Source organism: Cibotium barometz, chromosome 34, assembly GCF_041138505.1.
Source record: "Cibotium barometz isolate CiBa-2024 chromosome 34, ASM4113850v1, whole genome shotgun sequence".
Taxonomy (NCBI): Eukaryota; Viridiplantae; Streptophyta; class Polypodiopsida; order Cyatheales; family Cibotiaceae; genus Cibotium; species Cibotium barometz.
The window spans coordinates 31,455,293-31,482,476 of NC_141079.1; the positions used below are offsets into that span (position 1 = coordinate 31,455,293).

The 27,184-nt window shown below is 43.7% G+C and overlaps 1 protein-coding gene across 1 annotated transcript in view; it reads right to left on the bottom strand.

Moving 5' to 3' along the window:
- Positions 1 to 10,370: 10,370 nt before the first annotated feature.
- LOC147618910 (chaperone protein dnaJ 15-like) overlaps positions 10,371 to 27,184 on the bottom strand; it is a 36,942-nt gene continuing 20,128 nt past the window's right edge. The window contains exons 7-11 of the mRNA XM_086774043.1: positions 17,990 to 18,079; positions 17,759 to 17,867; positions 17,510 to 17,658; positions 17,323 to 17,376; positions 10,371 to 11,241 (exon numbers count right to left, since the gene is read on the bottom strand). Coding sequence (XP_086630169.1) covers positions 11,026 to 11,241; positions 17,323 to 17,376; positions 17,510 to 17,658; positions 17,759 to 17,867; positions 17,990 to 18,079 — 618 coding nt within the window. The 3' untranslated portion in view covers positions 10,371 to 11,025. The remainder of the gene's footprint in view (positions 11,242 to 17,322; positions 17,377 to 17,509; positions 17,659 to 17,758; positions 17,868 to 17,989; positions 18,080 to 27,184) is intronic.

The window sequence follows — 27,184 nt, forward strand, 5'->3', positions numbered from 1 at the left end:
TTATGCTATGATGGTATGGTTAATTTCTTTTATTATTTAATTTTGTAGAATAATCTAATCTCCATGCACCATGGTCCTGTAACAATAATATGCCACCTTCTTCCATGGCCTCTGGGCATGACACCGCACAAATGTGTGGAAATGAGTGGCACACATGGAGGATGAGCATCCTACATTGACTATCAACAATGAGGACCCATATTCTACCTTGCCTCATAAGGATGAAGAAGAAGATTTCATGCATGAGATGGTGAAACAACATCTTTCAAAGGGAGTTTGTGTTGACATATCGAGCTCATCTAGTGAGGCGGTGGGACACTGATGACCCGCCTGGGGGATAGGCCCCACACTTACACCACTGGCATGGTTGGTGAGATCATGGGTGATATGCAGCCAGTGGGATGACAGGTTGTGTGACAGCCATTCTAGAGACTGCTGGCATAGTTATAGCGCCAGCTCATTTAGTTGGGTTCACACTATAGAGAACCCTAGTATGTATTTGGTTGAGTACCTTTTCATATTGTGTGTACTCTTATCTTTGTATATGTTGTGTTAAGTGTTGTGTGAAGAAGAAGAAGATTTTCAGCCTCTCACCTTGTGTGTTCTCTTTTAGAGTTTTATGAGTGTGTGTGTGCTTGCAAGAGCTCAAGCTCTCTTCTCCCCTGCATCTTTTCATGGTATCAGAGCTTGGTTCATGCTAAGGGCTGAGCTGCAAAAAGCAAGAGAAGCACAGGAAGTGGTATGAGGATAAGAGCTTCATCTACTCTTCCCTATTTGCGTTGGCGACTACACCTTTGTCTCGCAAGCTCTACACGAGGCACCGGCAAACGATCTCTGATTGAGGAGCTTTCCTCACGGGAGTAAAGCTATAGGGCAACTATAGCATCCTATTGGACAGAAATTTTTGGGCCGAAAACGCGTTTCGGGCGCGTTAGGACCTCTGTTTTTCAGAAAGGAGACGATTTCGAGCACTGCGTCGGGTAAGTCATCGTTTCTATGCAGAACTCTATTTTAAGAACTGCAAGAAGACAGATTGGTTATGCAAACATTGTGTGTGCTGCAAGGAGGTCAACAGTTGCCATTGGGTGTATGTATGCACATTAAGGTCACTGATTGTGATATTTGAGTGTAGTACAGTACCGCTGCAGAAAATAAAGCAGTTTGTGCAGGAGGACAAACCACCAGAGTACTGTTTCCGGTAAATTTGTGTGTCTGGCAATGTCAAATGATGGCATAAACCAAATTGTTACTGAGAAGCTTGATAAGAACAACTTCCATGCTTGGAGGTTCAGGTTGACAAATTTCCTGATGGTGGGAAAGGGTTACTGGGACTACATAGAAGGTGAGCATGAAGAGGCATCGGAGATACCAGAGATCAATCCGACTGCTGCTGCAGACGTGAAAGAGTTCAAGGATTGAAACTAAGGAGCCAGAAAAGTTATGTATTGGCTCTCTATCAGTATACAGGACACCATGATTGGGCACATACAGGATGCCAAGTCCCCCAAGGAGGTGTGGGACACCTTGGTAAAACTCTATGAAACGAATACAAGGCACGAAAGATACAGTTGAAGAATGAACTTCATACTGTGGAGAAAAAGAGTATGTTTGTAAATGACTATGCATTGAAGATCAAGGGTATTGTGGAATCCCTTGCATCTATTAGCATTTCAGTAGATGATGATGATAAGTTGGAAGTCTGTCTACGTGGTCTCGAGCCACAATACAAGGTGTTCAAGACGTCTATTCAGACTCAGGAAAACATTCCCAATTTCGCAGATTCGGTGTTGTCTATGTTGATTATAGAAGAGAAGAGCTTGGGTGAAGACCAACAGTCTTCACAAAATAAAATTAGTTCAGAGTAACAAACCTTCTACACAAGTTCATGAAGAGGACGAGATAGAGAACGCCGTGGACGCGGCCAAGGAGGTGGCCGAACAGGTAATCAGAATTATGGCCAACAACAACAACAACAGTCCCAGAATTCAACAACAACACGCAGGTGGAAGAGGCCAATTCAGAGTAGGGGGAGTCAAAGAGGTCGTGGAAATTGGCAAAGGTAGTGTAATGATACTACACGTGGATGCTTTTACTGTGGTAAGCCTCCTGGACATGTGCAGGCAGATTGTTATAAGAAGTAGGCTGACATGCAAAATGGAAAATTTCAGCAAAACAACTATGCATCCTCGAGCGGAAACAATGAGGATAATGAAAGGTTTGTTATGCAGCATGTCGTTAATGCCATGTTTGAAAATGTTGAAGCAGCACATAAAGATGATGTATGGTGCATTGATTCAGGTGCTTCGAACCACATGACAAGTCATGAGGGGAGTGGTTCAAGGAGATGAAAAACCTTGAAAGACCAGGTTTTGTGGAAACATGGGATGATACTGCTCATCCAATTTCCCATGTTGAAGATGTGCCATTGTCTATGCGCAGGATGGCAAAGTGAAGTACCTTGCAGATGTACTTCATGTTCCGAACATAACAAAGAATCTGGTTTCAATTGGCCAGATGATTGAGCAGGGTTTGCATGTTCGGTTTAACCCTGATGGTTGTTATGTTGAAGACTTTAAGGACAAGTGCAGGTTAGTTGCAAAAGGCAACAGAGTGGGCAGAATGTTTACATTGAATGTAAACATGCCTAAAGTGAGTGCTGCGATGTTTGCAAATGGTTCAAGAATTGTTGCAGACACAGACAGTTGGCATAAAAGAATTGGACATATGAATGTGCAGAGAATGAAGTCTATGCGACTAAAGGAATTGTGACAGGACTGCCAAAGTTTAAAGTTGAAGGTATGCAGAAAATATGTGAAGCATGCCAATTTGGAAAGCAAACAAAGCATGTATTTCCACGTGACAAAAATGTGAACAGAAATGCACTAGATGTTGTGCATTCAGATGTATGAACACCATATTAGTGAATTTGGGAATTTCCCAATTCCCATTTTTGAATACTTAAAAAAGGGGACATGGATAACATGTTTGTAAGTTTCTCAAAACCCTATCATATGACCTATCGTTGGAAAGCGCTTGAAAAATGGAATCTAAAGAGCTATAAAGCGCTCATTTTGGATTAGTGGTGTTCAAGTTATGGTTAATCCAAATGTTTGACCACGTGTCCCAAACTTGTGAAAAATTCCCATATTCCCCAATATGGTGTTTATGGGGTCCTACGAAGACCATGTCTATGGGAGGCTGCAGGTATTATTATGTGACATTTATTGATGAGACCACACAAGGAAAGTGTGGGTATACTTCATGAAGGAGAAGGGTGAGGTGTTCACTCATTTTCAGAATTTCAGAGTTATGGTTGAAAAGCAAACAGGGAAATATGTAAAGTGCCTAAGGTCAGATGGAGGGGGAGAGTACTTCTCCAATGATTTCAGAATTTCAAAGTTATGGTTAAAAAGCCTAACAGGGAAATATGTAAAGTGCCTAAGGTCAGATGGAGGGGGAGAGTACTTCTCCAATGATTTCTCTGATTTTTTGAAGAAGAATGGTATTCGGAGACAATTTACATGGAGATACACTCCGCATCAAAATGGAGTTGCTGAGCAGAAAAACAGGCACATTGTTGAGCCCCTTAGTATGCTTGACATTTCTGCAAGGCATTCTCATGTTTATGGAGAGTCTAGTGGCTCAAAGATGAGCCTTGAGATGAGGATCTTGGGATACCAGCTATGAGAACACCTGGTGTAAAGAAGGCTATGGAAGACATGAATGCAACGCTACGAAGATCTGGGAGAGTGAAGAATCTTGTGCAAAGGTTTACAAAGATAAACCATCTACTAGATCCCATGCATATTTTTATGAATGTATTAAAAAACATTTGGGATCATTTGAACTTCTCAAAGCCTGATAAAAAAAGGGGCGAGATGACTTGAAGGTAATCAATCTTCTAGTGCATGGCCATAGGATGACAATGGCAAGATTATCATTTTACAAAGCGCACTATGGAGACTCAAAAAGAAAGAGCAATATAAGGTGAAGAGTGTTATAACCTCTTTTCTCACACGCACAGGAGTTATGTACTCATTGAAGGTTGTATTCACAAAGATAAAGAAGAAAGCAATGGAGCAATTATATGGCCTCAAGTCTCATGATTGGCAACTCATCCTCTTATTGCATGTGTATTTCATCCTACCAATTGCTATTGTTGGATGTGGTGATAAGAATGTGAGATCCGCTATCTATAAGATGGAAGAAGTTTAAGGTATGAAATTAACTTCAACTCATGTTATTTTGCATGCATTTTACTCTTATGTAACCAACCCTCATATTGTTATAGTACTTTGATAAATGCATTTGGTTGCATATATTTATATCATTAAAGGAGATTGACCCCTCATGTAATGCAATAGAGGCCGTATTCTTGATTGAAAAGGGCTTCCCTCGAACAATAGTCACTTTATAAATGCATGTTGTGGTTCACTTGGTTGATAAAGTAGAACTTTGTGGTGGTGTGGCTAATAGTAAATGAATATTCTTTCTTGAAAAGTTTATGAAAACCTTAAAGGGGTTTGTAAGACAAAGAGCAAGGCCAAAGGGGAGCATGGTAGAGGGATGGTTGATGTGTTGTGTCGATATGTCCTAGGCTTGGTCGGCATTAACATGGCATGGACATATACCTTAATTAAGGTATATGTTCAATGAATACGCATTTCTCTTTTGTGGTTCAAGAACCTCGATCAAGTAGGGTGCCCACTTGAAATTATTGCTCCGGGGGGGGGGGGGGGAGGGGGTCTCACTTTTTGAAAAACTACCAAAAATTGCTCACCCTCATCTTGAAACCGCCACATGACACCATACCAATTCACATCTAGGTTATAAATGTGGTTGGCCTGTGTTGCCTTTTACACTCTCCATTGTTGGGTCATTTTGCTACATGTCTAAAATCCTTAATCCATCATACTCACATTTGAACCCACAATGCTATTAAAAAATGAACAGATGCGTGGAAGCTTCAACACATTGGAAAAATTTTGGACTCACAAACTAACCCTCTAAGGGCTTTCTCTCTTCCATGAATCAAAGAAAAGTGCAAAGATAATGTTAAAATATTGCTCCTCTATCTTCTCTTTCTAAATGTGAATGCCAAAGGCCATTTGAACCACTTCACCTGTTGGCAAACGGAGGTGGACAATACAGGTGAAGGATCTATGCACAACGTGAGAACATGAAGATGATGTTTAGAAATCCAAAAAATTAAAAGAATCAAGGGATTAAAAAGATACCCACTAAAGATATGGTGAAGTCCGCGCTTAAATTCTCAAAGTTTAAGCTAGTAGTTGTTGGTGATAAAGATGCTGTACAATGCTTACAAAATGTAAGTAATGCCTTCACAATAGCAAATGATGTGCAGTGAATATATGATAAGGTAGGAATAAGTTCTCGATCTTATGGCGGCGTGATATACAAATAGTTAGATACAAGGTTTAAAAAAGTGTTACAAAATAAAAGGGTGTTGCCTCTTCCTAAAACATTTCATGTGGTGCAAGCATGATAGTCAGTAAACAGTAAAGTGGAACAATTTATTGGTGAGCCAATGCACTTATATCATAGATAGGTATGCAAGTATGGATCAAAGGAAGTTCCGTTTGTCTTGAAAATTTTGTGTTGAGGATGTATGCAAGTTACAATCTCTAATGGTAACATTTTACAATAAATCTATTGTGGAATGCAGAGGCAATCTAAATTTTGTTTTGAAGCTTAATAAAAGTGACATTATCAAAGATCAAAAGTTAGAACATGCTAATCTAACACTCATGAATAGAGCATTCGACCCTTACATCTTGCCTTGTCATTACTTTAGTGTATATACTGAGAATGAAATATTTGAAGTACCAAAGAAAGATTACGAGAATTTGAAGATTTTCTTTTACTTGATAGAGATACCTAATATTGTGCAACGTTGAATATTATGGTGAGTAACAAGTGAATGGCACCTTGCTGGTGGAGATCTTTTACTTGATAGAGATACCTAATATTTTGCAACGTTGAATATTATGGTAACAAGTGAATGGCACCTTGCTGGAGATCTTAAAACTTTGAAGTGCATGTTTGGTATGTTAAATGCAACAATTGCAGATTTTCCTTGTTTATATTATATGCAGTCTAGAAAGAAAGGTAAGAATGGAAAGAAACAATGGAATGAACAGACAGACAGAGAAGATTTTCATACACTTGATCAATTTGTTTTTCCTAGGGGGAAAATGGTATGAGTAGATCCTAAGTGGGTTTCCATTCTTGAAATCCACTTAACAAGAGTGCACTTTTCATGCACTAGTGAGGATCGTAGACAGAATAGGTTTATGAATATGTGCGTTTTTCTTATAGAATGTAGCCAGTTTTTAATGCTTAGAAAACATGTTTTGCTTATAAAATGCAGCCAGCTTCTGATGCCCAAAAAATATATAAAAGGGTGGAAGAAGTATTGTCTGGGATGAAATTTCACCGAGGTCAGGTAGAAATAAAGAAGGATGAAAAGAAGTTCAAAGCAAGAGGCAATGTACCATGCAAGCCGTGCTTTGGTAGCTCAAAAGCAAGGAAATTCCTCTTTGCACTACGAAATGAAAATGGAGAACTACTAGTACAACAACCAAAGAAATATGAAGCATGAAAAAAAATACACATAGTCTTTCTAGATCAAAGCAAGGAAGGAAATACTAGAATAGAAAAAGAAAATGCGTGGATTTCTCTTGACAAATTGGTAGTACTTTTGCAGAAGATGACATTTGGATCATATGATTCTAAGGAGTTTAAGGAGGTAACTAGTAAATTCTAAGGAGTTTAAGGAGGTAACTAGTAAATTCTATGCATTAGTTGGTTGAAGCCTGGACTTCAAGTATTATAACACATTACATGGTAAGTATGGCATTACAATAAGTGCTCGAGTAATTTATATGGTTTTCAAGACTAACTATGATTACTTTGTTTATAGATGTAGTATATATTGCATGTTCATGGCCCTTACTTTGCAAATGAAGGAATTTTGGCAATATGGTCTACACAAGGCATGGAACGATCTCATTGGCAGCATGATATGATTTTCGGAAGGTAACTACTCATAGAGGTAGAATCTATGATGTCAATCCAATGAAATAATTACTTCTATGGTGGTATAGAAAGATAGTAATAAGGTTAGAGGAGAAGAATCCTATGTTGAATGGATCACATGCAATACAAAGAGCCAAACACCAGGTTAGAAAGGTTAGATTTGAGAATTCTTGAGGTAGAGAAAAGCATGCTGAATGGTTGAGAACTCAAGAAAGAGAGGAAAACAAGTGGAAAACCCAAGAGTCAAATCTTAATATACTAGTGTTTTCAAATGAGCAAATGCAAGTTGAAACTATGTAATTTTTTATTGATGCAAGTATTTTGGATATTAAATGGTGTAACAATGATTTTATGTACTTTACGTTAGTTATATGTGAGAGAATATACATACTTGTGTGTGAACACATTTGATGTGTTATTTTTAAAGTTGTGTGTGAAAAGACTTAAATGATTTGACTAAACTATTACTTATAAGAGCTTACTTTGATACCATGTGAGAATATGTGAATATGAAGCAGAAGCAAATAATGATTACACAAGAGGGAGTAGACAACCAAGAGAGATCCAACACTTAAGCCAAAAAGTGAAAACTATTGAATGAATTATGAATGAACAATGTCATGCTTATATACATATATATAGAGCCAATCGGCCTGTAGGGCTGGAGGACAAATGTCCACGACTAATAAAAATGCCTAAAAGAGCTGAAAAAATATGCCCTAATTACATCAAATAAATATCTACATAAAGGGGAAAATAAAATGGGATAAAGAAGGAGATTAAATGCTGGAGATGACATGTCCAACAAGTTTCACCATGTAGCATTATGTAAGTAGTTGAAAAAAACCAACCATTTTGGACTTAAAAAAAAATAGCAATAAATATCCCTAGTTTGGGAGATGCAAATTTTCCTTTTGGCATATCCAAAGCAACCAGTGAGGCCATGGACACAAGCATAATGGACACTAGCCAATGGTGCCAATCCAAATGCATAGTAGAGGTGAAGGCTACCACGAAACCTAGGAAGATACCTAAGAAAAGGTGAATGTGCATTCTACCTTGGAAGATGTGGAGCTTGTGGGTGTTAACCTCATTGAAGAGTTGACACAACATGGATGCAAGCTTAATGCACAACCACCAATGTTACGAATCCAAGCACATGGGAGGGGCAACTTTCTCCAAGATCTCCACCATTATCACTTAGAGGATGGGCCTTGCTACCACAATGCTAAGGAATAGATGGATGCACAAAACGCCTTGGAAGACGGTAGTGTTTGTGGTTCATATGTACAATAGAAGCAAAAATTCTAAGTTAGGAGAGAGTTATAAGTTTTAGTTCTCCAAGGTGAGAATTGTTTTCATTATATTTACATATTTTAAAATAATATCATTTCCAAACGATAACTCAATAACAAATATTAAATTAGCAAAAAAACCCCTCCAAAACGATTTCAAGGTAAGTGCTTACCATGTAAGTACATTATCACATTATGTACGATTGTAACAATTCACTATCCTCCACCTCCATCAAAGAGAATGGCATGTTTCCCTATGATTAGTTTCTAGGAGAGACTTATGCCACGTCCCCGTTGTACCTTGTGTATTTTGTTGTTTTCACCCATGCACGGAAGAAGGGTTGCCGTAGTTGTAATAATTAACATTAAGCATTAACATTATTTGATATGATGATGTGCAAGAATTATGTGAGACGCTTCTTCTAAATTCAATGATTACGTCATCTTCGTTCCTCAAAATGACTCAAAATTTTAACAAGTATCCTTCTATCGGCATTCTAGTTTTTTCTTACTATAATCTTATGTCTATGTTTCTTCATAGCAACATCGAGAATGAATCATTGACTTGTTATTGAAGCGTAAAGTCTCAAATATTCTTATAAAATTAAAAAAAGTCAACTTTTTCTTTTTTATAGCAAGAATGGGAATAAGTCCTCAACCAACGTTTTATACCACCAGTGAGCAAAAACAATAATATGTCCACAAATCAATGTAACACATGCTTAAATTTGCTTAAATGGCATGTTGTTTCAACAAGTGTTTATTTCTATGGCAACATTGACAATGAATGATTCATTGAATCAATGCTTTGCATGCTTAGGTTTGCATCATGCCACGGTTCAACACAATGACCTACCTTTGTCAGAGCTACAGTAAAACAAATAGAGAAGTTATCGCTCGAACCTTCATCTGGGTCATGATCAATTATGACCAAGTTGTACAAGGTGCCCAAATCCTCGAGCAATATTGAAATGAAAAGCTCTATTAATAATGTCATGATCAATTATGACCGAGTTGTACAAGGTGCCCAATTCCTTGAGAAGAGCAATATTGAAATGAAGAGCTCTATTACTAAAGAAGTTATCACTAGAACCTTCACCTTTGCCATGTTGATTCATTGTCTAGACTAACACCATACATGGACCTCATACGTTACATTTAAATGTACACGAGAAACCGCAAGCACAGCTACCTAAGCATTCTAGTTCAAAATAAAGTCCATGTAGACTTTCTGATGTTATCGTCGTACTTGTTTTGCATGTACTCACACGTGCACAAATTTAATGCATAAGTGGTCATCAATGAATGTTCTAGATGAAATTGCATGAACCTATTCATGTCTATCTCAGGCGATATAGAGTTGTGCAAATATTCACATTATGAACCAACTCATGTGGCATGGTCTTGCTTATTCGAACCTTTGTGGTTGATTTCCTCGAATCTCATATCCACACAATTAAATTTTTACGTGAAATTTGTGGCAAGCCAAGGCTTTGCATTCCCCTCTTTTTTCAAGAGTGCAATAAATTGAGTTCAAGGCCACTAGTAAGAGATGAAAGTCAGGCCCATGCCTTGGAAACCCCCTTTCGTTGCCACTAAGCTGCCCTATGAGGGTGGGAGATTTGTAGCCTTACCTTGATGGAAATCTTTACTTATTATATATTGCAGTTTGCAAGCTCCTGCCTCCTATGAAGTGAAGTGTAAGAGCCACTCAAGCAAGGTTCTGCCTACATTCATATGGTTAGTTAATTTAGAAAGTGTTAAAACAGAGATGTACACCACATGCATTAAAAAAAACATTTTATACTATATGCATTAAAAGATAACCACATACATGAAAAGAAAATTGTGTGGACACATACATATGTACTACACTCATGCATGCATACATTTGTGGAAGCACACATGCACAAAACATTACCCAGCAGGATGGTTTCAAGCCATAAACATGACCCTCCTGATTTTCCACCATACCTAAATTTATCAGCCAACAAATAGAAGTCAACTCACAGAGGATAAAAGCAAAATTCAACAAGCTTTTGATATCTTGACCAATCTTGCTAGTGTACCTAGATGTTCCGACACAGCAAATCAATACGTTCTTCAAGGACCCCTCCCCTATTACAAAACTTTCCCAGTAAACCTTAATAAGAAAGCAGTCACAAAATATATTTTCATGTGTACAACAGGTGCCAACATCACCTGCATTCTCTAAAACGACATCTTATTCATAGGTACCCACCGATCATCGGATACCTCCACTATGTCAAAAGAATGAATTAGAGCAAGCTTGTGGCCAGCAGCCACTCTTGCTATTGATAACCAAGACTTCATTGTGTATACAGACGCGCTAAAACGGCCGTACATCATCACGGCATATGATAGTAAATTGCATTAAACCTGATACCAACTTAGATTATACACCTTGAGATTTGAATGAACATTATCAGCTGGACCCGAAGGCATGCTTACGAGAACCGCTCCCAACTTGAGAGGAAATCATCCCCCTCTCACTGATGCTATTGGGAGATGACTCAACATCACGACCATACGCCCTTTTTGATATCAAAATAGGCCAGCAGACAAGATGATGATCAATACCCACTATTCACTGTGATGGCTGTCGGACACTTGCGCTGACACAACAAGAAGCACGCAAGTTTACATAGGTTTAATAAGCTTTCTTTTCTGCCTTGAAATTGATCCCAAACCACCTCTTCTTGTTGGATTTATCGCTTGATTCAGTCAGAGACTCATCTGCAGAGGTCCCTGCTTTCTCTTCGCTGCCCTGTACCCCCAAATTGCTGCTGCTGGAATGCCTTTTCACCTGTGGTACAATGGAAAATGAGGCCTGAATACTCTCCCTTGATTTCAAAAGCTCGTCCACCTGAAAATCCAAAACGATGTCAAATAGGGAAAGTCTAAGGACTTCATGTACATGCTTGCTTAAGACTAGTAATAGAGACCGAACATTTTTAAGTTTGGCCAGCCTAGTGTAAAAACTAGTCACTTGTATATAAGTCATTTTTGACACAAGCAATACACAATCATTCCCTTGCAATAGAATACTTATGAGCTCTTCTCTTCCCTCTTCTTGCTTGCATGTATGCTATTGAATCTTGCTTGCTTGATAGAGGCATTCTAGATAGATAGGTTTGTGAGTTTCCCTATTCTTCCTCCGCCTTTTATAAGAGAACCATCTCGAAGGACAATCTCTATTTGCCTCCATCTAGGCAAAGAGAGCTCTCCCTTCACCCCATCGGCAAGGAGCATTCCAGTGTAACAATGGAGTGAGGCTGCAACAGACGAGCTAGCGCACCCAGATAGAGAAGTTGCAATTGCGGCTCTCAGGCAAGGCCCAAGAACACATGTTTCGGTAAGGCTAAGGTAAGCTATTTGGTGCCGCCATCAGAGACTAGCCTAAGGCTTAGCTCTGTTCATCCGTCCATTCTAAGCCATTGGAATCACCCAAAATCTGTCAGTGTTTGATTAGGAGGTCACAGTCCGAAAAACATACAATTTTGGAGTCTTGGATGTATTTAGGTGGTGGTTTTTTATTTTGATTTGAAGCTTGTTGCATTAGGGCATTCTATTTTCATCTCTTGGAAGAGCGAAACCCTCGTTTCTCGGTGATTTACATGATTGTGAGCGTTAAGCTCCATTAGGTGTGGATTAGACTGGAATAGAAAATTTATGTTCATGCATTTCATATTGATCCGGGGTTTTCACACCCACCTTTCAGGCACCTAATTCCGGCCGGAACCCTGGAATGTGTTTGTACATAGTAGCCTGTGTTCTCACTTTCTCTTTATATTACCACACTTGGATGCCCTACTCTTATTTCTAATTCTCGTGGGAACGGACTGTTTGGGTTATAATTCACTATCTAGCTCATTGCCTTATTTAGAGTGGACGGGTATTTGTTTTTTTCTCTAATTACTTTCCCCTATAAGCTGTGAATACATGGCTAGGAGCATACCTATTTTTTTCCCCTTTTACTGGATGGCCCCATTATATGGGGTATTATGGAGTTCTCACAATTGGGGTAAGTTCTCTTGCTCAAGAGCTTCAGGGGAGTCGCCAGGACCCACTACTTAATCTAGACGACTCTATCAAAATACGCGAAATGGGTATCATTAACACAGTTACAGAGATCATCATAGGACCGAGGACATTACAATGTATGGGAGGCACTTGCTAGAGGTGGGAGCTGCACATGGTCTTGTTATCTATAACGGGTTGTAGCAACGGCCCTCCTCCAATGCCCACACTAGCTTTAAACACTCATGAGGTACCAGCATCATGGACTACTTGACGCGATGTCTAGTTTGACACACCTTCTCGACTTCTCCATCTTGCCACCCCCCTTTGAAGCTGACCATGCCTTACGCTCTTTCACTCTTACTTGCACACCACCTGCCCCCCCACCACCACCCCCCATCTCACATTACACCCAAGTCCATTTTGATTACAAGCTCTAACCACATCTACCGCCACCTCCAAGATGTGGATCATACTACCCCCTAGCTGCCCTCACATCACACCTCACCACCGTTCTCCACACATCTGCCACCACATCTGCACAAGGCGGTCTACCGCCAACCCACCTTACAGCTCCATGCCCCAGAACTGTTGATATATGACGAATGCCGAGCCACACACTGCCATCTTAAGCATGACATGCAGATTTGGTAAATTACAAAGCACCAAGCGCAAGGGATTTCTCAACGCCTCACTCAACGCAAGAAATGGGAGTTCCACGCTTGGAAAGAGAATGAATTATACCGACACTTCTTAGGGCCGAACTATAAAGAGGCTTGGAGGAAACTCTGAGAACATTGTCCCGCCACACTTATCACCTACCTGGACACATGGCACTCCCATGCACATTCCCTTTATCATATCCCCTCTACCCCCACCACTAGATACCTGCCCCACCACATCCACCTTGTTCACAAAGAGCATGGTCCTCAAGGCCATCCATAGACTACATAATGAGCGGGCCCAAGATTACAGGAGTGAAACAGGGCTGCCCTCTATCACCCACTCTTTTTGGCCTCTACATTGATGAGATCTCGAGCTTCATTGACAGATTAGGCAGGGCTAGTCCCACACATGCAGGCATATTGATCCCCCTACTACTTTATGCAGATGGCATCATCCTTCTTTCAGATTCAACCAAGGGCCTTCAGAGACATTTGGATGCCTTGTAGGATTTTTACACTCAGTGGGACCTTGGTAAAAGTAAGGTAATGGTCTTCAATACCTCGTGCCCCTTCACATCCAAATCGAGCTTCACATACAGAGGGGATCCTGTGGAGATTCTCTCATCCTACGTCTACCTTGGTGTCACTTTCAAAGGCCCACGCTTCACCATGGTTCCCGTAGCACATGCCAGAGTGATACGAGGATGTGCAGCCTTGAGCTTCTTGAGCGGCAGTGCTTCTAGGCACATGTCCAAGAGCCTGAGACGAAGGGTTGGCTTTTTGACACCCTCATCACACCAGCCTTGATGTATGGAGCAGCCTTCTGGGGCCAGATTTATCCGATGAGGATTGGCAACGAGTTGAGAGGCCCCAGGTCATGATGATGTCCCATATGATCTGCATCAAACCATCAGTCCCATACCACATGAGTTTGCTGCAGGCCCCATGGTAGTGGATGCACTCTTCAAGATAGTCACATCGATCCCCACATGTACCCAAGGGTTGCCCTGGAGTCCTCCAGACAGCTAGCACTTGAGTGCCACCCTGGAGTATGGTATGCCCAAGTTTTCACTTGGTTCTCATAATATGGGCTCCACATGGGCCGCCTCCCACCCCTTCAATAGTTTGGACTCCCCTTTTCTCCAGCTCTCTCATGAGGACACCAACCAGGTTATCCAGTTAGTTCTTCTCAGCCTCTACACTCAGTGCACATGGATCACACCTTCGGAGCTCCCACTGAAGATGCACATCTACAGAGATCACTTCCTCGGGCTCACTAAAGATGGATTCATCCACCAGCCGGGCTACCTATGTGTTCACATGACCCATGCCATGCCGATTGCGATTGGCCAGATACGGGTTTCATCCCACAACCTAAAAGTGGAGACAAGGAGGGTTGAGCACATCTTCAAATCCGGGGAGCTCACACGGAGACCCGGGGAGGAGAGGATATGCCAATTATGCCACACAGAGGTTGAGACGGAGGAGCATTACATATGTCGCTCCCCTATATACCATGAGATCCGCGGGAGGTTTCACTGATGGTTCCATGAGGGATTTGGCCCACTTTTCAGGATCATTGACTTCCCGAACCAACGTTACTTAGGGCTCTTCTTGCTCGAGCTCCGCACACACAGGGGCACTTTCTTGAGAGCGCTTCGGCCCCAACGACCACGACCCCAACCTCGCCAGCTAACCATCACCAGCTTCTTCTGGACCCATGAGGAGGACACCCATACAATGGATCACATGGACCAACCTCACACACTGTTGCCGACATACCTAGCCCGAGAGGAGTTACCTTGAACACCGGGTTTGCATTCTAGTGTGCTCAACACCCCCGACCCCCTGGACCTTGGCCACAATCCCTTCGTCAACTCCAAATCCAAGACATGTTCCATCGCCATCAAGCTACTTTTTCACATGACGTAGGTGAGGGCGACCTCTCAGCCATACTCATTAGTCCCATGCTTGATATTTTGGAGAGTGGTATACCATCTCTTGGGGGCTGATGCTCCTCTCAAGTTTTATGTTTCATGATCCTGGTATTCTAGGGTGAGATTTCTATGGACAATTTTGTATCACTCCAAACAGACAGTTTTAATTTGTTCTATTTTATTTTCCGTTCCATGATGAGACATGCCATGGATATTATTGTATCACTTTGGTCTCATACGCCCACTAGGTCTTTTAGTATACGCTTCAACCTCTCTCTCTCTCTCTCTCTCTCACACACACACACACCGGCTCAGAGCAAAACCGCGTGATCAGGATGGATATCATCAAAGTGGACACAGAGAGGACAGGGCCCCTTGAGCCCTTAGGCACAAAAATGGCTCATTACAAGAGCCATTTTCTACACCTCTCACCAGATGATTTTATCACCCTCCCGGCGTACATGGATGTACACCTATCACATGGGATACGTTGTGCCATTGAACAGATCCGGACCTCATCACACCAGCTGCGGATTGAGACAGGGTGATATGTGCATCATATCTCGGATGACCACATTTGTCAGCTATGTTACCAGGAGGCAGAGACAGAGGAGCACTACATATGCCGATGTACAGTCTATTTTGAGATCTCAGGGAGATCTTCCGAGAGGGTTTTGGGCCGTTACACAGGGTCATGGAGTTTGAGGATCAGAGATGCCTGGGATTGTTCCTACTTGAGGTCAGGAGACACAGAGAGACCCTCTTGGCAGACAGGAGACTGAGCCATGATGTACCTAGACAGAGGATCCTGACAGATTTCTTTGGCACCAGCACCAGCACCAGCACCAGCACCAGCACCAGCACCAGCAACCTAGCCCACACACCTCCTGATACCTCCTCCATTGGGCCATTAGGGCACCGGCGGCCACACTCCCAGGGAGTCACCACTGATAGAGTAGTCATCTTATGTCGTGCTCGTCGGCCACGCCCACCAAGATCCCGACCACCGCATCCTCACCATCGCCAGATCAGAGCCATTATTGCTCGGCACCAGAGGCACCTACCTCGCTTCTACGACCTCTCCATTCTAGATAGATCCATGGCGGAGATATTTGATCTGAGGAGAGGGCAGCACTTCAACTGATCAACATACATGGATCTACTTGATATACATTTTCCAGTATTTTCTACTTAGTATCATCTAGGAATCTTACTTGCAATTCTTATAAGCCCACCAAGATCCCGACCACCGCATCCTCACCATCGCCAGATCAGAGCCATTATTGCTCGGCATCAGAGGCGCCTACCTCACTTCTACGACCTCTCCATTCTAGACAGATCCATGGCGGAGATATTTGATCTGAGGAGAGGGCAGCACTTCAACTGATCAACATACATGGATCTACTTGATATACATTTTCCAGTATTTTCTACTCAGTATCATCTAGGTGTCTTACTTACAATTCTTATAACTGTAAGACAATCAGTTTATTGTATTGACATTAATATATCATTTCATTTCATTTCTCTCGGACCCAGCACTCTCCAAGAGTTCCAATGACACTACCTTTGGGATTGCATGACAAGTAACAGCCATTTCCTAGCAAGAACAACATTTCTTCCCTGTCACCGTTTTTGTTCATGTTTCCCTTTCCCTAACCTCCACTCAAGATTTCCCTATGAATTTTTTCTTTAGGATTTTTTTTTTAAAATTATCACCATCTCCTCTCCTCCAAATTATGATCAACCCCATGTTTCTCCTCTATTTCTCTCAGCTGTTTGCCTCATTTCTATTAAATTTTACAATTTTACCTTTAATGTATACTCTGTAAGGTCAAAGACTAGCCATTTCCTAGCCGTTTTTGGGTGGAAATTTACTCCGTATAAAAGATTCCTCTTTGGGTCTTTAGTCTCCTCAATATATTGACTCTCTAGTCTTCAAAATTGGCAGAAATCATGAACCAAGAGGCCACCGCTGTAGACTTATGTGCATCGGTCAAGGTATCCATGGTAGGCTGCCTTGGATGTGTACCTAGTACAAGTTTGAACCACCCCTCACCAATGTCTGTATAAGGACACCTGATCTCCAGCTAAAACAGAACTATTACTTAGCTTGTGTGCAATGCGATCCTAGAGAGTGGCAGTTAAGAAACCGCATGGTATGAAGCAACTTCAACTCTAGAGTCAAGGCACCCATTGGTTGGCTTATGGTATAACACAATACTCCTCTTGGAATTTTGGTAATGCCTATGGACAGCCCATCCTTTGGATAGCAGCTCAGACAAACATCTTAGCAAATCAAAAACATGGGATTAAGAAACACACAGCAGTTTTCTCTTCTTTGAATTTGTTGCTGACAGCCGTAAACCGTGCCAAGACCTGCACATTCACATAATATTTTTAGCTCACTTTACACCCATGAAGGCACCAGTCAGTTGATCATGTGCAAGTAGCCATCAGCATAAAGCACAGCACAAAACCCAACACAAACAAAGCACCCCCCCCAACTGACCTCTTTATATTCAACCTCAAACTGTCTCAACTCATTCCGTTTGCTCAACAACTGTGCCTCAATAGCTTTCAGCTTCTCTGCAGAGTCTTTAAAGGATTCAGCTGAGACAGCCTCAATTGTATAGGTTGCACTCTTGAAGAAGTTATCACCTAAAAAGAGGAAGCAAAACTTGAGAGTTATTGCTTCTTGTATGCTGGTCAGATTGTTAAATGGGATATCTCCAAGCCCAGGTAAATATTGGGCTCTTACCATAGACAGCAAATATGTGTGTTCCCGCTTTCAAGTCTGCTACTTCACATGGCTGTAGACCCTCCAGCTTCTTGAAGAAAGCAGCCTCTGGATCCTTGGCCATGGCCAACTATAGGAAAAGTACAATTAAAAAAATATAGATATGAGAAGTATCTCCATAGAAGGAAATGAGAACAGTGGCTCATTATTTCCTTTCTCAAAATAGTTGCTGGCACACATGTAGATTCTCACCGCATTCATCGTCAAATCTAGCCTGTAGACTTGAAAATGTAAGAAATACATCCCTGCCGAGGTAGCCTTTCCTGTCTTCATACTATCCTCCTGTAAAAACAAAATAACTAGAATAAGAACTTCACTATTATATTTGAATGTGTATATGTATGACCATGCACAGTGCACACACCTGGTGCTGCATACATAGACTATACATCCAATAAGTGCTAAAAATAAATGATCCAGCCACAAGTTGGACCAAGCATCTACAAACATAAACGATTGAGCAGAATGATCCAACAACAAAAAAAGGCAGAACAAAGCCCATTTAGCTTTGTAAGCTGTCTTAAGCAGCATGCGGGCACCTTTGGGAGACCCAAAACCCTTACAAAAGGTGTGTTCAAGTGTAAGGGCAGCAGGTTGTCTGTCATGTGGCATGTTGACCAAGCTCACCAGAACTGCCTAGCAGCTGGTTGCAAAGATTGGCTGCAGCAGTTGGCTAAGAGGTAGCCAATAGAGTGCTATAAGCACACCCCCCCCCCTCCACGGGCACACACACACCACACCACAAAACCATTTCCCAGCATCCATTTCTTGTGTAGTAACAGCCCTCAAGCACGCAAAGGTTCTCACTACTTCATATCGGTCATTGACAAAAACAGTACAAAGTTTGGGTATACTTTCTTGAGGAAAAGCAACACGCATTTCAGAAGTTTGAAGTATAGCTATCAATGGTCCAGAATGAAAAAGGCACCAGAATGAAGATGTTAAGGACAAAGGAGGAAGGAAAATCACTAAACTGCAAGAAGAGTGGGTCGAGAGACCATGCCCCATATCCCTCCTCAGGATGGAAACGGGGCATGCCCACCACCAAGCAATTTGTGAGATGGATAGAATTATGCTCAACCAGAGGAAAGAAATAATGCTTTGAGGACTCCTACTCGGTGGTGAGCCTTGGAAGGATTTCCTCTTGCACTCCGAGCCTTGGAGGCCCGTGGCCGTAGAGTACTAGATGGATCTTCACAAAGATGCGAGCCCGTGGTTTTAGTCCTGCCTTTGAGGACAGATTCGCAGCCAGTCTACTTCGTGCTTGGGATCATCTCATGCTAGCCCTCAGACAGATTGTTCCAGTGGCCTCAGAGAAGCAGCTTCAGCAACCTTTGATCTGGAACCCCCTGATCCATTTACCCAGTGGCCACATGCTAGGGGCCCGACCGCATGTATCCTGAGGTGCCTGAGGTGCCTTGAGCATGGGACCAGCCAGGTCTCTCGGAGATTGGATTGCACATAGACAGTTACCTCAGGCGGAGCAGGATAGAGGCCTGATAGGGATCCGGGGTAGAGACAGGCTCAGCATCGACATCGACTCAGCTATTCCTAAAGAGTGGCTGACTCCTATTCCAAACCCGACCCCCCCGGTGTGGCTAGGCATGTTCACCAAACACAATATCCTCGTGGCGGTCCATGGGGTAGATGAGGACAATGGTCTGCTCACTTTTTCTATTGGATCCCATGGCAAACTAGAGAGATCAAAGCACCCCTTGGAGGATTTCAGAGGCTGCACCTTGCAGAGGGTGAGGGTGAGGGTGATTGGTTTTCAGGCACGGGCATGGCACATAGATCCAGCACTGGCCAAGGTGGCCAGGGAGAGACTTTGGCGGCTATGGATTTGGGAGTGCCAACCTCTCACACGATTGCAGTGGGACCCTAGAGAGTGGACTCAGCATGATCCCACAGATCGGGTGGAGACTCTGGATGCCCCTTTCTTTGCATATATAGCGCGGCTTGGCCACAAGATCTAGATGCTTGCACACCGGCAGCAGCACACTGGCAATCTCAAGGCCTATCACAGCACTTCCTTTCAGATTTCTGGAAGAGGCCTTCGTGTAGGGAGGAGGTTGGAGGACTCCCCGCTACGGATACTCGGGAGTGGATTCTAGACAGTGGTGCTTCCAGGCACATGACGCCTTCCCGTTCGGCTTTACAGGATCTCTGCAGGTATTGGTCACATTCTTACTGGGGATACATCCACTATCCCAGTTCACAGTGAGGGCAGGTTGGAGATAGTTCCCGATGGCAGAGGGGGGAAGCATTCCTCCCAAGTGTTGTATGTTCCATCACTTGGTTTTCATCTGTTGTCAGTGCATTAGGTTTGTAAGGCTGGCATACGGGTGGAGTTTGATGAGCATTTTGTTGCTCTCCGGGACAAGGCAATAGGCCAAGTAGTTTGGGAAGGCGGAGTGGAGAATGGAGTTTACAAACTTTCAGCACTCTCTCTCCCAGGTACTCAGTTTTGTGATGAGTGGTAGTCTGGTAATGGCCACTTAAGTGTAGATACGTTGCAGGTGCAGGCTTTCCCGGACCAGATGGTGGATGGCTTCCTAGTTGATGGCAGCGGTTGGCAGGAACTTTCCAGTATAGATGTCGGTAGTTCTTGTGTTCGTCAGTCAGAGGAAACTTTATAGGTAACTTATGCTCTAATGTCTCGTAGTATTCCGGACAAAGCAACTCCTGTAGATGAGGAAGTTCTTTCCACGGGGACCTATTGGCAAGCCAGGCAGGTGGCAGTTGATTACTTGCAAAAGGAGGTGGATGTTTCATATTCTCCAGGCTTTGTGGTTCCGGATTCAAAGGGGGTGGTTTACAAGTTTCCGAAGGCCTTGAGTGGTCTTCAACAGGTTTCTAGGACTTGGCATCCCACCATAATAGTTGTTGATCCTTGTGAGCAATATGATACCTCCTTGACTCGGAAGCAGAATGGTTCATTGATCTGGTTGCTGGATACCAAATTGGACGAGAGCTTTCTGATGAGGCTGTTGAGCTCATGTTTGCAGAGGACTTTGGGAGGCGGGATTGCATATCTTGTGGTTTTTGCAGCATGCGAAGGATCTTCGACTATTCTACGCAGGAGGGGATTGATAGATGGAGTCAGACTCCACGGTTGGAGTGACTCAGATTGGGGAGGAGAGCCAGACATGAGGACCTTAACATCAAGCTATAGTTTTTCCCTTGGCACAAGAGCAGTTTCATGGAGCAGTAAGAGGCAGCCAACTATTGCCTTGTCAATGACAGAGGTAGAGTATCGGGCTGCTTGTGGTGCTGTTTGCGAGGTGGTGAAGTTGCAGAGGTTACTTGGCAAGATTGGCTTTCCACTGGTGGAACCCACGGTCATCCAAAGGCATTTTGTTCGTGAAAAGATCGTTGCTGATGACATCTTGCTAGAGTTCTGTTCGACAGAGGACAGTGCGGTGGACCTCTTCACGAAGTCTCTATCTTAGGCTTTGCTCCGGCGGCACTCTAGCTCTTTGGGGTTGGTTCCACATCCAGGAGCTGAGAGGGGGTGCTAGTAGTCATCTCCTGTCTGTAAATTTACACCGAGGCCTCTGTTGTGGGTGTGCTTGCCCAATTTAGGTGTTTTCTCATTTTTCCCCACTCTCCATATTTTTCCCTATTTTTTTCCTATTTTGTTCTGGTGTGGGAGGCTGTGGCCCTTCGCTGATCCCAGTGTGGTGGCCGACTGCTTTTGTTGCTCCCCGCCCCTCTCTGTAGCTGGCCGACTTGGTATGTACGCTGGCCGACTATCAGTAGGCTGGCCGATTGATGTTGCAGCAGTCGGGTGACCTACAAAGGACTGTCGGCTGGTTTTCTACTAGTGGCCGACTGGATCATAGGGGCCATATAAAATGGCCTCTAGCCCCCACACACTTTGTATTCGGGTATTCGGGTTTTCTTGTGTATATAGTAGAGTTACACGTCTCTCTCTCTCTCCATCTCTATTGCTGTGTTTTTCTGCAGTGCACTTGCTCTTGTGTTTTCAGATCTTGACTTCATCTCCGCTGCATATTCTGACACTCCACTGTACCCTTTAATTGGTATCAGAGCTATATCTTCACGAGAAGAAGTTTCTGGTACTGTGCTTGGAGTAGAGTACAATGGTAGTCAAGCCACCTTTTGTTGTAGTAGACCTTTAAAAGGCACACGAGTCTTCATACTAAAAGTTTGCTGCCTCTTCTTTGCAAGCTACATCTTCTTCTTGTGTGACATTGGCCTCTGCTTTCTTGTGAAAGCAATTCTTCTCATTGTGGCTGTTTTTCCCACAATATTTGCAAGGCTTCCTTGAATAATAGTCCTTTTCTGCATCCTTCCAGAAAGGGAACACTTCATACATTTGAAGTTCTCTTTGTGGAGAAGGACCTGTGCGACCCCTTCCAAGGTAAGATTTGGCAGGTTCTTCAATGTGGTGATGAGGTTCCCATAAGCTCTTTTGGCGTGGACATTATGTGTACATCAAAGCTCTCATGTGGTTGCACCTCATAGTTTTGAGTCTTCCGTCTCTATGGGGACACCTAAGCAGATATGGGCATGACGTTGCTATAGCGAAGACCAAAAGCAAAGCTTCGAAAGTGATGATGGTAGGTGTAGCTAACCAAACTCTATCGTAGGCATAGATTTATCCAAATAAAGTGTGCACTAGGATAATGCTTGAGGGGGAGTGTTGGAGAACAAGCCTTAATTAAGTACAAAAGGAGAAAGGTGTGTGAACAACCTCTAAAAAGGGCTACATGTCTATTTGTGTGTGACCCACTCTTAGAGTGGTTCACTAAAATATCTAGATGTTATACCTCCAATGTCCTAAGCAATGATGTCATATAGGAGAGGCTCTAAGCCTATAAAAGCATTGTATATATATATATATACCTAGATGAATCCAGGAACATGCCCAAATTGGCAAATTCACCTTTGAGGAACGTGCATGTTATATACTCATGGTAGTCAACTCACAAGACTATATAACTATCAACTCCATTATGCATAGTATGGACTAGATACTACGACATCCCCACTAACGGCATCAGCATTGTAGTTGAAGTAATACAAGTCACATCATTGAGTCGTGCAATTTCTCTCTTTGAAGCATTGCCTTTCTCTCTCTCTTTCCCCCCTTTCTTCTCTGTTCATCAAATGCCAAAGCCATGTTTACCTTCAAGCTTCCATAGCTCTCCAGTGTACCCTTAAGCTTTAGGCAAAAGGGAGAAGGTGTTTTTTAAAGTAGATTTGAAAAAAACCTTTACTCACAAATAAAGGGTTTTCCAAAATGACCCTAACATATGACCTTTAGAAAAAAAAATTGAAACCTTTTACAATCCAAAAATAGGCCCACAATTTGAGATATGTGTACTCCTACAAATAAAATCCATACTTCCACATTTCTAACAAGGCCTACAATTTGAGAGAGTTGTATTCATACAAAGAAATTCCATACTTCCACATTTCTAACAATATTTTAAGGGAAAGAAGCTTTGCTTTATTGTTGTAGTTTTGAAGAAATTCTACACAAGAGAACAATGTGTCTAATACGAATTCTTACCAAGAATTACATCGTCATCATTGAGTTTAGCTCCTCTTTATTAGTTTTTCCATTGCTAATATTTAAAGAATTATTATTATTTTTTTCACGGAAAAAAGATCCTTCAATTAGTGAAAGAAAAACAGCCGCAAAGGGCTAAGTACAACGACGACGGGCTAAATACAGCCTCACCTCATATAAGGGCGGGAGACAAATGATCAAAGGGGAAGAGATGCTTCTCCTCCGGCTGGCCGCTTTGTGAGGAGGAGGCTATCTCATATAGGGGGAAAGGGGGGAGGGGGGGGAACCACCATACAGGTGGTCTATAATGCCAAATGGGATCACTGCCTCTATTAGTAAGGAAAGGGCTAGGCCTCCAAAGTCTCAAGAAGGCTTTCCGTTGCTTCTGCATGCGGTCAGAACCTCCCTGCAGCTTCCTGCACTGACCGCAGAGGGTGGCGTGGTCGCTAGACACATGCCGGTGGGGCTGTGACTGGTACTGTTGCAATACGATGGTGGGAGACTTGAAGGGCTAGTTCTCCCCCATGCTCCTCGTAAGTCCTGACCACTAGCCTCGGTGGCCCAAGCGAGAGAGTTCCCCAAGTGATGATCCGGGTCGATGCCCTGGGGGGTAGAATCCGTTGCAAATCTGCTGAGCCTTTAGGCAATCCCAAAGGCAATGTTGCTGAGACTCCTGGGAGTGGCCGCACCTCGGGCAAGTTGCTGACCGACCTCCGACTACCACCCAAGTAAATGAAACATTGGTGTCCATCACCTCCAGGTGCACAAAAGCTGGAGTCTTCACGATTGCTGTTGAGGATTCTGCACCCTTCTCGGTGCTCCGCTTGGGACACTGCCTCCAATAGTGGCGTTTCTCGCCACAATCATTACATGTCCTCTCTGCCTTTAGTTTCTCGCGGTTTGAGTCGGACTTCTTCTCAAAAGACTTCTCCGGTGAAGGCTTCCCTTTGCCCTTGTTGCTACGGTCTTTCGACCGTTGGCCAATTAAGGCCTCCGAACCTCTGCCCTGTGGAGAGTTCGAGAATCTTTCCTCCTGGTCCAAGACCATGGGCACAAGGTCCTCCCATGTGATGGTGCTGAGCCTGCCACCACTGGTAATCAAAGAAGAGTAAAATGCTGAGTACTGAGAGGGCAAATGTGACAGCAACGTTATGGCCATATCCTCCGATGATATCTCTTTCCCAACCTAGAGAACTTCCTGCTAAAGAGCCTGCAGCTTGTTGATGTGCTCCCACATCGTCAATGACTTTGCAGGATTCATCACCCGCATCTGTACTTCCAAGGAGATCTTCTTCATGGGCGATACCCTATTGTAAAGAGAAGCCAAATGCTGCCATATACCTCTGGCCAGCATCATATGATTGATTACCTGTGGTGTGCAGTTAAGGAAAATGAAAGAACGGACCCTCGAATTGACACAATCCCATAACTGTGCCTGTACCTCACATTCCTTCCGAATCGAGGGTAACTCCCCTTCCTCTAACTCCGGCCGTGGAACCCCAACAACAATGAAATTAGTACGGTCGTAAGACTCCAAAACAGATTTCATCATTACCTTCCATATGCCGTAGTTGTTGCCATCAAACTGACGGTCCACTGGGAACGTGGGGAGTGTCGGGATCTTCACGTGCCTCTCAGCCATCTCAAGTAAATCTGCCATTGCGGGGGTGTAACTGAAAAGGGTGGGTGGGTGGGAAAAAATGAGGAACTAAACCTGCAAGTGGCTGTCCAGCAAATCAGCCCGCCTTCCTCTTGCTTCTGCTCTTCTCGTACGGTCCAAAACAGTCCACCAATCAGCAACAAAACAGCTCCCCTCTTGCTCCCACAGTTCCCAAGATCTTCCAAGAGCCTAGAGCTCTGATACCATGTCAGAATATGCAGCGGAGATGAAGACAAGATCTGAAAACACAAGAGCAAGTGCACAGCAGAAAAACACGGCAATAGAGAGGGAGAGAGAGAGACGTGTAACTCTACTATATACACAAGAAAACCCAAATACCCGAATACAAAGTGTGTGGGGGCTAGGGGCCATTTTATATGGCCCCTATGATCCAGTCGGCCAGTAGAAAACCAACCGACAGCCCTCTGTAGGTCACCCGACTGCTGCAACATCACTCGGCCAGCTACTGATAGTCCGCTAGCTACAGAGAGGGGCGGGGAGCAGCAGAAGCAGTCGGCCACGACACTGGATCAGCCAAGAGCCACACAGGACAACCTCCCACACCAGAATAAAATAGGGAAAAAATAGGAAAAAATATGGAGAGTGGGGAAAAATGAGGAAACACCTAAATTGGGCGGGCACACCCACAACAGAGGCCCTAGTGTAAATATACGGACAGGAGATGCCTGCTAACATGGAGCAGAGTCACACGGGGACGCGGGGACGGGCCTTAGGGACGCGGGGACGCGGAGACGGCCGGGGACGGGTGGGACGTGCAGGGGACGCCGTGCAACACGGGGACGCATGAGGGCGTCCCGGGGACGCGTTCCCGAAACGCGGGACAGGCAGGGGACGCGGTGAGGGGACGTCTCCAACGGCCAGAATCGGGCAGAAAACGGCCAGAAACGGCCAGAATCGGGCAGAAAACGGCAGATTTCCAGCTATAAAAAAAGGCACACTCTCTATTGCACCCACACTCATTTCTCAAGCCTCAAGCTTCCAGAATCCAAACTTCAAAGTTCCAAGTTGTGCCAACTTCCAAGCCATCTCTCTCTCTCTCTCTCTCTCCTTCTCTCTCTCTCTCTCTCTCTCCAAGCCATCTCTCTCTCTCTCTCCAACTTCCAAGCCATCTCTCTCTCTCTCTCTCTCTCTCTCTCTCTCTCTCTCTCTCTCTCTCTCCAAGTTCCATGATCCATCCCTCTTGAGACTTGCAAGCCTCAAGAGTCAAGCAATACTTGCAACTCTCTATTGCACCCTTCTTCCCTCTCTCTCACACTATCATCATTCATGGCATCTCAAGGTGAAGGCGCCGCCGCCACATCTTCCGTTGTGGGCTCTTTACGAAGGAGGCCGGCGGTGCACACATGGTCATGGTGGGATGAGGTCCACTACGCTAGTCGTGGAGTGGGCGGTGGTTCAAGGGCATGGAATTGCAAGCTTTGTTCCGACAAGAGAAGTGGCGGCGCCAACAAAGTGCGAGCTCACTTTTTGCACGAGGCCGGTCATTAAGTGCAATTTTGCGCACGCGTTACTCCTGAGAAGCGAGCGGAGCTTCTTGAGAAGCTCAAGGTTTATGAGGCAGCCGAGGCGGCAAAGAGAGGGCGACATGTTGCCGTTGATCCTCATGATGTGGTGAGAGCACGAGAGCAACCGACGCGAATGGAGGTGGAGAGGAACCCAAATCTTGCTTCAAGCTCTCAAACATTCAAGTCCACTCCATCCACATCGGGTGCCTCCATTCCCATCCGCCGTCAATCCACTCTTAACGAGAATTGGAACCCAAAATTGAAGGATGAGGTGGATAGGTCGGTGGCTAGGTTCTTCTACCACGACCACATTGCGTTTCAAGCGGCACGGTGAGAGTCGAGACTCAATTCTCTTCACTCTTTTTTTTTTTAAATGTCTCATGCTTCAAAGCATTTGTCATATTGCCAAAAAAAGCTAACATGCTACATGGTTTTCCTTACTTGAAATAGGTCTCCTTACTTCCGTGAGATGGCCACAAAGATCGGGGAATATGGCCCCTCTTATGTGCCACCTTCATCGGAAAAGATTCGCACCACTTTGCTTGATAGGGAGAAGTTGGCCGTTGAGCAGGCGGCGGCAGATACAAAGGCAACGTGGGAGACTAACGGAGTCTCTCTCATTGTAGACGGATGGAGTGACACGCGCAAGCGCTCCATCC